This window comes from Balaenoptera borealis, assembly GCF_965194805.1.
Source record: "Balaenoptera borealis genome assembly, chromosome: 2".
Classification (NCBI taxonomy): Eukaryota; Metazoa; Chordata; class Mammalia; order Artiodactyla; family Balaenopteridae; genus Balaenoptera; species Balaenoptera borealis.
In genome coordinates, this window is record NC_138867.1 from 65578929 (window position 1) to 65593020 (window position 14092).

The window sequence follows — 14092 nt, forward strand, 5'->3', positions numbered from 1 at the left end:
ATTTTTGGCTGCGTTGGGTATTCATTGCTGTGCGCGGGCTTTCTCTAGTTGCGGTGAGCAAGGGCTTCTTATTGCGGTGGCTTCTCTTGTTGTGGAGCACGGGCCCCAGGCGCACGGGCTTCAGTAGTTGTGGCTTGCGGGATTCAATAGTTGTGGCTCGCAGGCTCTAGAGCGCAGGCTCAGCAGTTGTGGCGCACGGGCTTAGTCACTCCGTGGCATGTGGGATCTTCCCGGACCAGGGATCGAACCTGTGTCCCCTGCATTGGCAGGCAGATTCTTAACCACTGTGCCACCAGGGAAGTCCCTGTATCTGTTTTCTTAAAGAATCATCATTAGTTTGATTTTATTTAAACAAAAACACTAAATTTACAACTGCAAGTCGTAAGACTAAGCATTTTTCAGATTTTGCTTCACTACTCTTACCAAATATTACCTCCAAATGTTGGAAAAAAATTTTTTCCTCCAAGAATAAACAAACAAAAAACCCCCTATAATTCAGAGTACCCTTATACAATATGCACTATATTTTCAAAGACAGAGCTTTACGTGTTCAATAAGGAGATATCAACTATTAAAGATAATGGAGTTAATAGGTGAGGAATTCTGATGAGGAAAATGGCACAGACCTGACCTAACAACTAAGGTAGAGATGATGAGTGAAGGACATAGGAGACGTTAAAAAAAAAAAAAAAAAAAAAAGCCAAGACATCCTTGGTACCCTTTCATTCGTTCATCCAAGTAATACTACATTTACTGAAAACCAGCAAATAGGTCAGGCATGGGATGCTTTTCCTATTAGCAGGCCATACTTAGGATTCTTGAGAGTGGTTCATGTCAATTTTTTAGCTTCAAGCTTTTGCCATCATGTCTCCACTAGTGACTCAAGGGCCAAATTGAAGTACCTTTTATCTGTCCTGTTATAGTTATGCTGCATCTGCTCCCTTCTGATTTACTGTTTCCCTGTTTACTCTGCTATTCCTCCTCTAACGAATAAACACACATGTCTCTTAGGTTTTTTCTCCCTCATGCCCACATTCTTATCCTTGGTTATCCTCTTCTCTCCAGTGGCTCAATTCACCTAGTTCCCTGTGCCTGAAATTGTCCCGGATATCCTACAAGCACTTTAAAATCATCATCATTACAGCTGCACGCTATTCCCCACTCCTTTATTCTCCATGTCACCCAGACTCAAACTGAAAATCTGAGAGTTCATCCTTGATGCCTTCCTGCATCACCTTTAACTTTCTAATCTCCAAATTGAGTATCTTGTAACCGCTTTTTGGACTTTTGTCCTCTCCATTGACATTCAGGCACTATCATCTCTTCCAGCAGCTATTTCAAAGGCCTGTTCTGGTTTCCTTTGCCAGCTCTAACGTCCACAGAAGCCTCTACCTAGCTTCCAATTTTGCCCAATACCTGAGTTGTACGCACGCCCACATACAATTTCAAAGAAATTTTTTCAAAAAAAAAATGTTTAATGAATCTTGGGAACTGCATACACATTTATGTTAGGACAAAAGGTCCCAGACTAACATGAAAAGCTTTTAATTTAAGTAAAATTTGCACTGGTAAGCTTTCTTAGGCAAGACCCTTCGCAAATTTGAATCACTTAAAAATCCCACATTACCTTCTACTGAAGAGGTTGTGGTCATTCTTTGGAAATACTTGTATTCATTCCTACAAGTTAGAGAAACACATAGAGTTACTCAGAATGTGATCCCGTGGGCTTCAGCTCTAACGCACCCGACAAACGGTGCGCTGAGGGGACCTCCAGGAATGGGACTTTGCTCTGGGGTAGAACGCGGGGGAAAAAGGCCTAGCGGGGCAGCTGGAGCGGGACGGAAATCAGTAACTAGCCGCCAGGCTCCTTACGCGGAAGGAAGTCTAAGCCTACCTCCCGCCAACTCAGGTCACGAGTCCGACCCTTCTTCTCGCAGCGTCGACCCGGCCCGGCCCAGGTGCCCCGATTAAGCTCCGATCCAACACACTCGACCCACCCCCGGCCCAGCAGGTACCTGAGCGGGGGCCAGGGCAGGTCCCCGTTCTTGCCGATGCCCATGTTCTGGGACACAGCGACGATGCAGTTTAGCGGACGAACCATGATAGCTGCAGAAAACACTTCCGAGCTAGCACATCACACTGACACGGGGATTACCCGCCAGTTTGGCGCGAAATTTTGGCCACCCGCCCCCTCAGTCCTATTTGTGCAGGCGAGACCCCGCCTTCGTCCCGCCCCACGCCCCGGCGCACCGCAGGGTCGCGACGTGCTCGCGCCCGCAGACGCCCTAGGAACGGCGGTCGCGGGCTCGCGCTCCCAGCTCGGCCCTGCTCTCGGGCTGTGGCTGCCTGCCCCGCCATGTCGCGCCGGAAGACGGCCTCTCGTGGCGCCGCTCCCGCCGGCCCAGGCCCTGCAAGGCAGGCGGTTTTGAGCAGATTCTTCCACTCTACGGGAAGCCTGAAATCCACCTCCTCCGCAACGGGTGCAGCCGAGAAGGCGGATCCTGACTCTGACTCCGCAGCGCCCCTAGCGTCCACTCTCCCGCCTCAGTTGCCGCCACACGTGGTGGGTTCGGTCCAGGACGGGGTGGGGCCATCGGGGAGTGGGCGCGACCATACGGGCGGGGGCGGTGCTTGTGGGTGGAGCGGGAGGAGGCGGGGACTGTGCGCGAGAATATGCGAGATGACTTGGCCAGGCGGGAAAGGGGCGGGGCTCAGGAAGGAGAAAGAGGGAAGAGGCAGGGCCGCATATGTCCTAGGTGGAGTTCAGACATTTTAGGGTAATATTACACTTGGGGTAATAGATTTGAGGCTAAGGTCACACCGGCTCTTAATGGCAGACCTGAGCTCATTCTGATGAGGTTAGAGTCAAAGGATACATATTTTAATCTCCATCCTCTCCCCGCCCCCCCTTTTTTTTTCTGGATTGAGGGTTGAAGAGGAGCATTGTTTATTATTTGTATGTGTTTGGTTAGCTGACCAGAAGAAAACTGCTGTTAAATCTCTAGTTTTTAAGGCTGCAACAGTCTTGCTGAGTATTTCAAGCGTTTACGGGTCAAAGACGTGTTGTGCAGTTCCCTGGTGACTGTACCCCTTGTAGTTCAGGTTATAAAGTCTGATACACAATTTGGGTAGATAAAGTTTCTTAAGATGATACAGATGTGATGGCTAGTTGTTGGATGCTTCCTGTTGCTTCAGAATCTTCCCTTAATTTATATTTCTTCCATAGATGATTGTTCCTCTCCTGTCTTTGTTTTTTGACCATAGCCTACATTTTCATGAATTCACCAAGATTTTATTTTATGCCTACCATTTAGAGGTTATTTGGTGAAGGACTTAAGTTTTTGACAGGTTTTCTGCCAGCATATAGTCCATAATCTTGTGGCATTTTCAGTGGTGAACATAAACCGAGTTTGAATGTGAAACAGTTAAATGACAATTAACATTTCAAAAATGATACTGTTTTTAATTATCTGTCTAAATTCAACTTTTCTAAATATTAGGTTTTTTTCTTAAAGGTATTCTATTTAACATAGGTAAGTAGGGTGATTCATAATCTGAGATAGGGGAAGGCTGATCGAGTGAAGTAAAGTAGCAGCCTTGGTTCTAATTCTAGGAGGGCTTGAGGTGCTGAGGCTCATGACCTGCCAGTCTCCACCTTGTCTTTGAAGATGGTAAAACAGTTCACCCATAACTCTAAATAGATGATTCTATGAAGGGTGGATGGCAAGAACCTTGCTGTCATTGAGAAGTAAGGTTTAAATTATTTTGCATACATCAAGTTTTGAGGTTAGAGATAATATCATTTTCTAACATAGGTTGCAGAAATCGACAGAAGTAAAAAGAGACCACTGGAGAGTGATGGGCCTGTTAAAAAGAAAGCAAAGAAAGTCCAAGAAAAGGAAAAAGGAAGTGATTCAGTAATGTCTGGGAACCCTGGTGAGTTCTGGGGCAATTTTTCTTCATTCTTACAAGTCATGACTCTGATATTCTCACATTCTCCTGAGGACAGAGGAGACTGTTGGAGTATTGGGCCATTTTTTCCTTTGTGGAGAAAGGTCTCCATTGTGCTTGAGTAGACTGGCCCCTTCATAAGGGGTGTTGTGGGTAAGAGGTTGGGGGAGTGGAGGTAAGAGCTGGAGTTCTGCAATTTGGCTGTAGTTCTCCCAATTTTCTCTCTTATTCCCTCTAGCAAATTTTTGTCTTGATTATAAAAGTAAAACGTTCTTGTTATAAAAATTTCAAACAATACAGAAATGTAGAAGGTGGACAGTAAAAGACCTCATAATCTCTCCCTTTCAGTAAGGGCTACTGCTAGTTTTTGGGGGTGCTGTGCATTCTTCCAGGTTTTTCTGTTTATACACATCTATATGTACTCAAATAGACCCCAAAATTAGTTAACTAATAATAATATTTTAAAAATTTTATTATACTATATATACTAATTTGCAACTGTTTTTTTCCACTTAGCAGAACATTTTGAACAATTTTCAATGTCAGGACATGTAGATCTACCCTGTCCTTTTTAATCATGGAGCTGCTTTTTCTGTATGCTAAAGGGTTTTGGGTAAAACCACTATTCCTGAGCTGTTGGACTTCTAGAGGAGGTATTGGATACAGATGGTTGAGCAGATTTTTCTCTAGTTTTTGGCCTCAGACAATTTGTGATAGGGGAGGACAGAAAATGCTTCTTTCTTCATTATCCCCAGGAAATTAGGTAAAGAAAATGAGACAAAACCAAAAAAAAAAGTTTCAATTTAGTGGATCAAGAGGTAAAATTTGGATTTAGGGTTAACATGAAAGCCTTAGTATGAAATAACTATAGAAATGGAGACGTTATGGTTAAAGAGAAGGATAAATCTGATGATACCCTTTTTCTCCTCCTACCTGAAGGGGCCATGACTAGAGGCATGACTTGACAGAATTTGCATTTTCCAGGGTTGTCTACCTTTCTTTGCTTCATTACTCTACAGGGACCTGATCTATTCAGTTTTTCAGTAAATTCGTCAAACTGTTAATGAACCCTCTGTTTGCCTTCCATTGTTCTACAGGCTTTTTGTAGTTCTTTTATTCTTCCAAACAACCCTTGCTGTCCTCCTTTTTAGAAGAGGTGGGTGATAGGTGAGGATTGAGGGTTACCACACTTAAGGAACTTTTCCAGGCACCCAGGAGAGCTGAGGTGGAAAAGGGGCAACAGACTTGGAATGTTTTGAAATAAGACCTTTGCTACTTGGTAAAAATCACACTCAGGAAGAAGAAAGAGCTTTCCCCAGTCAAACGCTGGGTGATTGCTCCACCTCGGGTTTTTTTTTTTAAATAACAGATTATTAAGATATAATCACATGTTATACAATTCACCCATTTACCATGTACAATTCAATGACTTTTAGTATATTCACAGAATTGTGCAGCCCTCATTAAGTCAATTTTAGAACATTTTCATCACCCCCAAAGTAAACTCAGTACCCAATAGCAGTCACTTCCCATTTTCCCCAAGCAGCGCCCCCTTCACCGACCTAAGCAACCACGTATCTATTTTCTGTCTATAGATTTGCCTATTCTGAACATGTCATATAAACGGAATCGTACAGTATGTGGCCTTTTTGTCTGGTTTCTTTCACTTAGCGTAATGTTTCCAAGGTTCATCCATGTTGTAGCATGTATCGGTACCTCCTTCCTTTCAAAAGTTGTTTTGATTTAATTTCTTTTTATTGTGGTAAAATACACGGAACATAAAATTTTCATCTTAACCATTTTTAAGTGTACAGTTCAATTAAGTGCATTCATAATTTTGTACAACCATTACATCCATCCATCTCTGGAATTCTTTTCGTCTTGCAGAATTGAAACTCTATAGCCATTAAATAATAGCTCCACATTCCCCCCTCCCCCAGTCCCTGGCCATCACCATTCTACTTTCTATGATTTTGAGTACTCTAAATTACATCATTCCTTTTTATTGTTGAATAATATGCCATTATATGGATCTACTTCAGTTCTTAATTCTTCAATTTATAAGCTATTTTTTATACCTAGGATCCACAGGGGAAGGAAGCTTTTATACTCACAAGGAAACTTGATACATTTGAAAAGTGATTTAAATATGTGTTTTGAAAACAAATTGAATAATAATAAAAAGGTAAAACATACATTTGAAAAGAAATTCAAATATATATCTCTAAAAGAAGAGAAGTCACAGTAAACTAGGTAAAGTATATATTAGAAAAGTCCTATATTTAAGAAGAAAGGGAGTTATAGTATTCTTTCAAAGGTTCTTAACCTTTAGCATTTGTGCCATCAAGGTGTTTTTGATGTTTTTTAATTATGGTGTTGATTTCCCTAATATGTCTTTTTTCCTCTGGCTGCTTTTACGATTTTGTATTTATCACTGGTTTGCCCACATTTGATTTTGATGGGCCTTAGTCTAGTATTTAAAAAAATTTTTATTTCTTCGTTAATCTTTATCCTGTTTGGAGTTCATTTAAGGCTTCTTGAGTTCCATGGGTTTATAGTTTTCATAAATTTGGAAGAATTTTTTGGCCACTTTTTTCTCAAATTTTTTTTCTGTCTCTTCCCTTTCTCTTCTTCTGAGAGTTTATTAATAGGGATGCTAGATTACTTAACATTATCCCTCAAATAAGGAAGCTGTTTTCACTTATTTTCCAGTATTATTTCCCTTTCTGCTTCATTTTGGATTGATTCTCCTGCTGTATTTTCAAGTTCAGTGATATTTTTTTCCTGTAGTATCTAATATGACATAAATTTAATTCAGTGAAATGTTCAGTTCAGATATTGTGTATTTCATCTCTAGAAGTTCTATATTGTTCTTTTTAAAAAATCTCCCATTTTTCTATGTGAATTGTATTTCAGTAAAGCTGTTACCAAACAAAAACCTTCCATTCTGCTCCTCTTTATTTTTTCCTTTTCATTCTTGATTATATGGAACATGTTTATGTGTTTTCATGTCATTATATGCTAATTCTGTCATCGCTATCATTTCTGGTTTTGTACACCTTGACTGATTTTTCTACTTTTTGCAAGTTTAGTAATTAATTATTTGGATTGCATTTTGTTTTTTAAATTTATTTATTTTTGGCTGCGTTGGGTCTTCGTTGCTGCGTGCGGGCTTTCTCTAGTTGCAGCGAGCGGGGGCTACTCTTCCTTGCTGTGTGCATGCTTCTCATTGCGGTGGCTTCTCTTGTTGCAGAGCACGGGCTCTGGGCACGTGGGCTTCAGTAGTTGTGGTGTGTGGGCTCAGTAGTTGTGGCTCACGGGCTCTAGAACGCAGGCTCAGTAGTTGTGGTTCACGGGCTTCATTGCTTCATGGCATGTGGGATCTTCCTGGACCAGGGATGGAACCCCTGTGCCCTGCATCGGCAGGTGGACTCCCAACCACTGCGGCACCAGGGAAGTCCTGATAATAAGTATTTTGAACTTTGTGTTGTTGTGTGCTGGGATTTGTGTTTCTTTAAAGAATGTTGAATTTTGTTCTGGCAAGTAGTTAAATTCCTTGTGGATCAGTTTGAACTTTTTAGGGATTGTTTTTTTTTAAATTTTATTTATTTATTTATTTATTTATTTATGGCTGTGTTGGGTCTTCGTTTCTGTGCGAGGGCTTTCTCTAGTTGTGGCAAGTGGGGGCCACTCTTCATCGCGGTGCGCGGGCCTCTCACTATCGCGGCCCCTCCCGTTGCGGAGCACAGGCTCCAGATGCACAGGCTCAGTAGCTGTGGCTCACGGGCCTAGTTACTCCGCGGCATGTGGGATCTTCCCAGACCAGGGCTCGAACCCGTGTCCCCTGCACTGGCAGGCGGATTCTCAACCACTGAGCCACCAGGGAAGCCCTAGGGATTGTTTTTAAGCTTTGGAAGAGAAGGTCTAGAGTGGCCCCGTTCTTAAGCCTGGACTTTCTAGAGTTGGGAAAGGATGCATAGTTGCAGTAGCACACCATTATATAGTATTCACACCAGCAGAGACAATGTTAATAATCTTTAGATTATAGATAGTAGTAAAATGTAATAAAAGTTTTAGGAAGCAGTGAGGTCTGAGTATTCATTGCCTTTGTTTTTAATGTAATTCATTTAATTGTAAGTTTATATACTGTAACATAATAGCTGTGTTTTACAACGGGCTCACAAAGTTCTTGAAGATTTCACTTACCAGTATGAGCTGGCTCCCCTTGTCTCTCTGTGTGGGCTAATTTGAGCTTCCTCATAGCACGGTGGCTGGTTTCCAAGAATGAGTCTCCTGAGAGAGAGCCAGACAGAAGCTGTATTGTCTTTCACAGTCTAGCTTTGGAAGTTATATAGTGTCACTTCTGCCATACTCTGTTGGTTGAATTAGTTACAAAGGCCTGCGTGGGTTCAAGGGGGAGGAACATGGATCCCACCTTTCAGTGCAGGAGTGTCAGCATCACATAGGAAAAACATATGGGATGGAATATATATATGTCTGGCTACCTTTGGTAAATAAAATCTCCCCAGATTCAGACTTGACTTTTTGTTATTATTCTTATTTTAATTACAGATAAACATAGTGTAGAACTCTGTCTCAAATGCATTTTGATAAATACAAATATCCATTATCTTAATACTATATAAATGTGGACTTTCCAAAATCAATTAAAGATATTATAAAATATAGCCAGAGTATATAAAAATAAGATACAATTTTTTAAAAAGACCCAGGAAATGTATCAGATATTATACCTTTAAACCATATCCAGAAAGTTCACATTGAAATTTGCCTTAAATTCATATAGTTTCTAGTTTACCCTAGACCATTTTATAAAAGACATCGATTAATATTTATAATTATTACACACTGCAATTAATATCCTAACATCAAAGCTACTTAGTTATTTAGAATTTTTTTTTAATTGAAGTATAGTTGATTTACAATGTTGTGTTAGATTCCGGTGTACAGCAAAGTGATTCAGTCATACATATTTTTTTTTTTTCAGATTTTTTTCCCTTATAGGTTATTACAAAATATTGAGTATAGGTCCCTTGCTATACAGTAGGTCCTCATTGTTTATCTGTTTTATATATAGTAGTTTATATCTGCTAATCCCAAACTCCTAATTTATCCACACTGTGATATCATATGATATTTGTTTTTGTCTAACTTCACTTAGTATGATAATCTCTAGGTCCATCCATGTTGCTGCTAATGGCATTATTTCATTTTTTTTTTTTTATGACTGAGTATAAAGCTACTTAGTTTTAGTGAAAAAATCAAATTTGTTCATGGAATCAAATATGCCATTCCCCAAATTCCCATTTTTGCATTCTGTAATGACTGCCTATTATACAGGGTTAGAAATTTTATCCAACAAACTTTCCATTTTCATTTTATGCTCTTAAAAAAAGAATCACCTTTTGACGTTTAAAACAACGTGCCCCAATTTGGAATGAATATTTAAAAACAAGGGCACTAAGATTAAAAAATAAGTCTTTTAAAAGAAGAGGAAGTTCTGCCCTTTACCTGGGTTTCTGTTGTTAGACAAGATTTGAAACTGCCTCTTAAGTCTATTTATTTTTCTTTTTTAAGACTCTCCTCCTTGACTTGTGTATTATTTTTATCTGCCTAAGCTTAAATATCTTCTTTTGAGCTTAAACCCTCAAAAACATTGGCTGTAAGTTATCTTCCCAAACAGAGAATTCTTGAGACCCTGAGATCTATGAACATGGATTTGTTGTTGTTTTTAATTCATTATAGATGTTTAACACATGTAGAGAATCATAAGCTTGATAAATTTCACAAACTGAAGTCACCTATATAACCGTCACTTAGATCAAGAAACTATATTACTAGGACCCCCAGAAACCTCTCTGTGCTCCCTCCTGCTGACAACCCCTTCCCCCCACCAAGGATAACCACTATCCTGACTTCAGTATAGATTGGTTTTGCCTGAACATTGTGTTTAATTTAACTGATTTAAAATGTTTGTAATATTCCAAAGGTTTTTCTTTTTTTCCTTTTTTTAAGATGAATTATTTTATCTGTAAAACAGATTCTTATACAGATTTTAAAAAATCTGTTGATAGTGGCACATATTTATATTTCAGCAGCTACTCTGTGCTTTCTTCTAGATTAAAATTCTTTATTTAAAATATGATAATTCTTCTACCTCCGTGATCCTTCATAACCTAGGCCTAGAGGAGGAAGCCTGAGTAGAGAAAGTAACTATTATGTATTTCCATTTTATGGTACACAAAAAATTAAAGCTCAAACAGTGAAGGTGTTAATTCAGTGAAATATTTTTAGCGAGAAGTTTTTGGTCTATTTAACATGTTGGGACAGCAACCAATGGCCTTGTTTCTAGGGTATATCCTCTTAAGGGCTCAGGGACTTTAGTGATAATGCTGGCAAGTCTTAATCTCATATTGTGGCAGTTTGATAGTTCATTTCATGGCATCTTCAGAAAAGGAAATAGTGTAAGTGAGCTTTTAAGTATAGGAGCAGAATATGGAGGTTAAGGTTTATTTGGGTACTGTTAAACTAAAACAGGAGAACAGCCAATTATTTTACCAGCAAAATGGATTTATCTGGGAGCAGCTAAGAACTGCAATTTAGGACATGCAACTGTGGCAAACCGCATGCAAGTTCAGCAAGGCAAAGGAGAGGAAACTCTTTTATAGAGGAGAAGAGGAATTTGGGAGGGTCATTGGAGGAAACTGGGAGTACAAAGTATAGTGGCTTTTCTTTGGCTGAGTTGTGACAGTCTCATTGGTTGAACTGTTGACAGGCAAGGAGAAAATCTTCCTCCTGCTGGTGGTAGTAAACTAGTGTCACTTCTATAGGAGATGGAAGGTAAGTCTCTTCCTGTTGGGATCTGTATTGATGCTGGGTGGTATGTCCAGGAGAGCTCTCCCTGCTGGCCTCCCAACTCCATTTTAGGAGGTTTCCCTTTTAATTTTCATAGTACTCAGTTTTCCATGAGCCAGGTTTTTCACAGTAGTTACAGTCTTCCTCAAGACCTAATGGAGAGACTGGTGCCTATATCTGTGTCCCTTCTTAGGCATGAGGGTTTCGTAGCTCTTGGGGGCTTTGCACTTGAGAAGCCTTCCAATTTAGTTTTTTTCCTTGAGGGCCTTATGAGGTGTTAGAATCTCTCTTAGGTATCTGTGAGGAAGGCAATGGAAGATTTTGGTTTTCCTGTGTAAGCTTCATTCTTCCCGCAGATAACATGTTCATATTTCCCCCTGGTTTTCTTTTAGATGGCTCAAGATATGATGGTCCTAGGAGCATTAAGAAAAAATTGTAATTTTGGGTAATTGCTTGTGTACCAGTTCTTTCTCTTATTTTATAGTTCAGGAATCATAATGGCTTGATATAAATGAACAAGTGTGGGACACCTTCTTTCCTAACTCTTGAGCTGTGGTGCACTCGTAGAAAGTCATTGTAGCCTAAGGATGAAAGATGGCTACACAGAAAAAGGAGAGAAAAAACTTTAGGAGATGTGGAAGGGTAGCAGAGAGGTTGTACAGAAGCATGGTCTCAATCCAGGATCTTTCTGAACCGACAAAAACCTTTCTGTATTGAGCATATCTCAAGGATGGAGCTTCATGGCGGAATCTTCCTTGGCAGTGGTGAGAGTAGGGTAGGGTGGGGAAGGATGGTAAGGAGGAGGGCAAGAAAGTGAGCCATCAAGGGCTCTTCCCACATGCATGCTAAGTCGTTGCACATCCAGCTGAGCAAACCCTGAAGTTTGTGGAAATAAGGCCATAGACATGGAATTTTTTGAAATATGAACTTTACTGTTTACTTAAAAAAATAAATAATGGGAAGAAAAGAGCAGAGCATTCACTAGCTAGAAGAGTCCGTGGCTACTTCACCTTAGTTTTTAACACTTCAGTTTTAGATATTCTTTTTTCACATGAGTGCAATTCTAAGACTTACACCCCACCCCCATCCCGGGAAAGTTTTTTTGTATCGATAGGGGGGAAGTCCTTATATAATATAAAAACTTACAGTATATGTTTGAAGAGTGATTCAAGTATACATCCTGAAAAGGGGAGAATAACAGTAAATAAGATGAATATATACATTTGAAAAGAGATTTCAAATATACATTTTTCTAGCAACAAGGTTAACAGGAGACAGGATAAAGTATAGATCTAAAAAGAGGTTTGAATATTAATATGGAAATATTTAAACTTTTAGAAATGAACAAAACCCAACTCTTGCCCTCAGAGTGTTTTTGCTTTAATGGGAAAGTAAGAGATAATAAATGCAGTCCCAGTTTCTTTATATTAAATAGTAATTACCTAATAGTATTGCTCTAAAGAGTGAAAAGATGTATTCTGGCATATAGTAGATACCCAATACATGATAGTTTCCCTTATTTTATGGGTTGCTTGCTTATTAATAACTGTTAATTGGCAGAGTGTGATAAGTGCTGTGGAGAGATGCGATCTTGTTATAGGAACATAGAGAAAGAAAAGATGACTTTGAACTGGGAGAATTAGCAGAATTCCATGAAAAAGTAGTTTTGAGATGGGTCTTGATGAAATGAGTACAATTTGCCATGTGAAAATCGGGGTCAAGGGCATTCTGGGGAGAAAGAAAAGCATGAGCAAAGCTGTGGAGGCAGGAAGGCACATGTCCTGGGGGTGGTGATCTGGTTTCCTTGGTGAATTCCTGGTGTCAGTGTCTTTAGGTCTTTCCCATGGAGCTGGTCAGTTTCCCCAGTCCAGAGCCTTGTGAGCTCCTGCCTGGAGGGAGAGCTCTGGCTGCCTGTGTTCTGAGAGCTGGTGAGAAGAGGCTGGTTTCTCCGCATACAGTAAGCCTGTATTCACATCATTCTTATGGCTCAGGCACAGTACTGCATCTCACCTGTGCCTGTTTTGCCTTTTCCAGAGAAATCTCCAGTCTTCTTCTGAGGTAGAAGGAGGACAGTTACCCTTGAGTTTGGAGTGGGGTAGCGGTCTAGGGAGTAAAATGTTTTGAACCAGTTCTGTTTATTTTAGAACCTCCCTTTTTTCCATTTCCAGAGCCACTGGTGCCCTGATTCTTGAGCCATTTAATAAGCATTTTGTGTTGTAAGTAGGATTGGTTCCTGGTTTTATATATTACTGATTTAGGGTTTAGCTTTCAGGTATGCTAAATTGGTTATTGCTTATCCATTTATCCTTCTAGCTTCAGATATTTTGCTTGCAGTTGTCACCTCTTCTTTTCTCTCTGCCCTGTTGTAGTTTTTAATGGGGTTTCAGGACCAAGTGAAATTAGATCTATGTTTCAATATGCCATCTTCACCCTGAACCCGAGGTTTCTTTATTTCCTTCTCACATTATAGTTAGATTCATTGCTTTAGTGAGAAGCTCCCTCTTTAAAAATCCTATGCTAATTATGAATTGACATAATGAGATAAAATACTATTGTTATATTTTCTTCTGACTTGCTAAGAGCCAAAGAAACATCTGAGGACCAGGATCGTTTTAAAGTCTCTGGAAAAATTGAAAGAATTCTGCTGCGATTCTGCCCTTCCTCAAAATAGAGTCCAGACAGAGTCTCTTCAGAAGAGATTTGCAGTTCTGCCAAAATGTACTGATTTTGATGATATCAATCTTCTACGTGCAAAGAATGCAGTTTCTTCTGAAGATTCCAAATCTCAAACTAGTCAAAAGGTATGTAACTCTTATATAGATGAATATTCAGTTACTTAGAACTGTAGGTTCTGAAGTGCCATTAGGTTTGTGGGTTCACTCAGGGCACTGGTTCCCAGACTTGGCTGATCATCCAAATTAGCTGAGGGAGCTTTTGCTTTTTAGTGTTTTTTTTTTAATTCCTGGAGATTGTGATTTACTATGTATTAAGGCAGGATGAATTGGTTTTATTAAAACAACACAAAACCAAAAAAACCTCCCAGCAGATTCTGATGTACAGCCTGGATTAGGAGCCACTGACTTGGGGGCATTCTTTATTGATAATACAAGCACAGTTTCTTATAGTCCTCCCTATAGTTTCCATGATTAGCCTGGAAAATCACAGTGAATAATTTATAGAGATGTTTTGAGGTTTTTAGTTGAAAGCTTGGCTGATATAATAAATTCAGAGTTTAACCAAATGTATATGGCTTCCTTACTTCTTC

The 14092-nt window shown here is 39.8% G+C and overlaps 2 protein-coding genes across 8 annotated transcripts in view; one reads left to right on the forward strand and one right to left on the reverse strand.

Moving 5' to 3' along the window:
* The window catches only part of DHFR (dihydrofolate reductase), a 28382-nt gene extending 26013 nt beyond the window's left edge, over positions 1 to 2369 (reverse strand). For 3 of the 7 annotated variants that reach the window (XM_082378477.1, XM_082378479.1, XM_082378474.1), the window contains exons 1-2: positions 2016 to 2127; positions 1628 to 1677 (exon numbers count right to left, since the gene is read on the reverse strand). In XM_082378477.1, the coding sequence (XP_082234603.1) occupies positions 1628 to 1677; positions 2016 to 2101 (136 nt within the window). In that variant the 5' untranslated portion in view covers positions 2102 to 2127. Of the gene's footprint in view, positions 1 to 1627; positions 1678 to 1894; positions 1974 to 2015; positions 2164 to 2250 lie in introns of those variants that run through there. The other 4 variants (XM_082378475.1, XM_082378476.1, XM_082378478.1 and 1 more) reach the window with 4 other exon arrangements.
* Positions 2353 to 14092, forward strand: part of MSH3 (mutS homolog 3) — a 182291-nt gene continuing 170551 nt past the window's right edge. The window contains 3 exon segments of the mRNA XM_082375445.1: positions 2353 to 2563; positions 3816 to 3936; positions 13408 to 13628. Of these exon segments, the coding sequence (XP_082231571.1) occupies positions 2357 to 2563; positions 3816 to 3936; positions 13408 to 13628 (549 nt within the window). The 5' untranslated portion in view covers positions 2353 to 2356.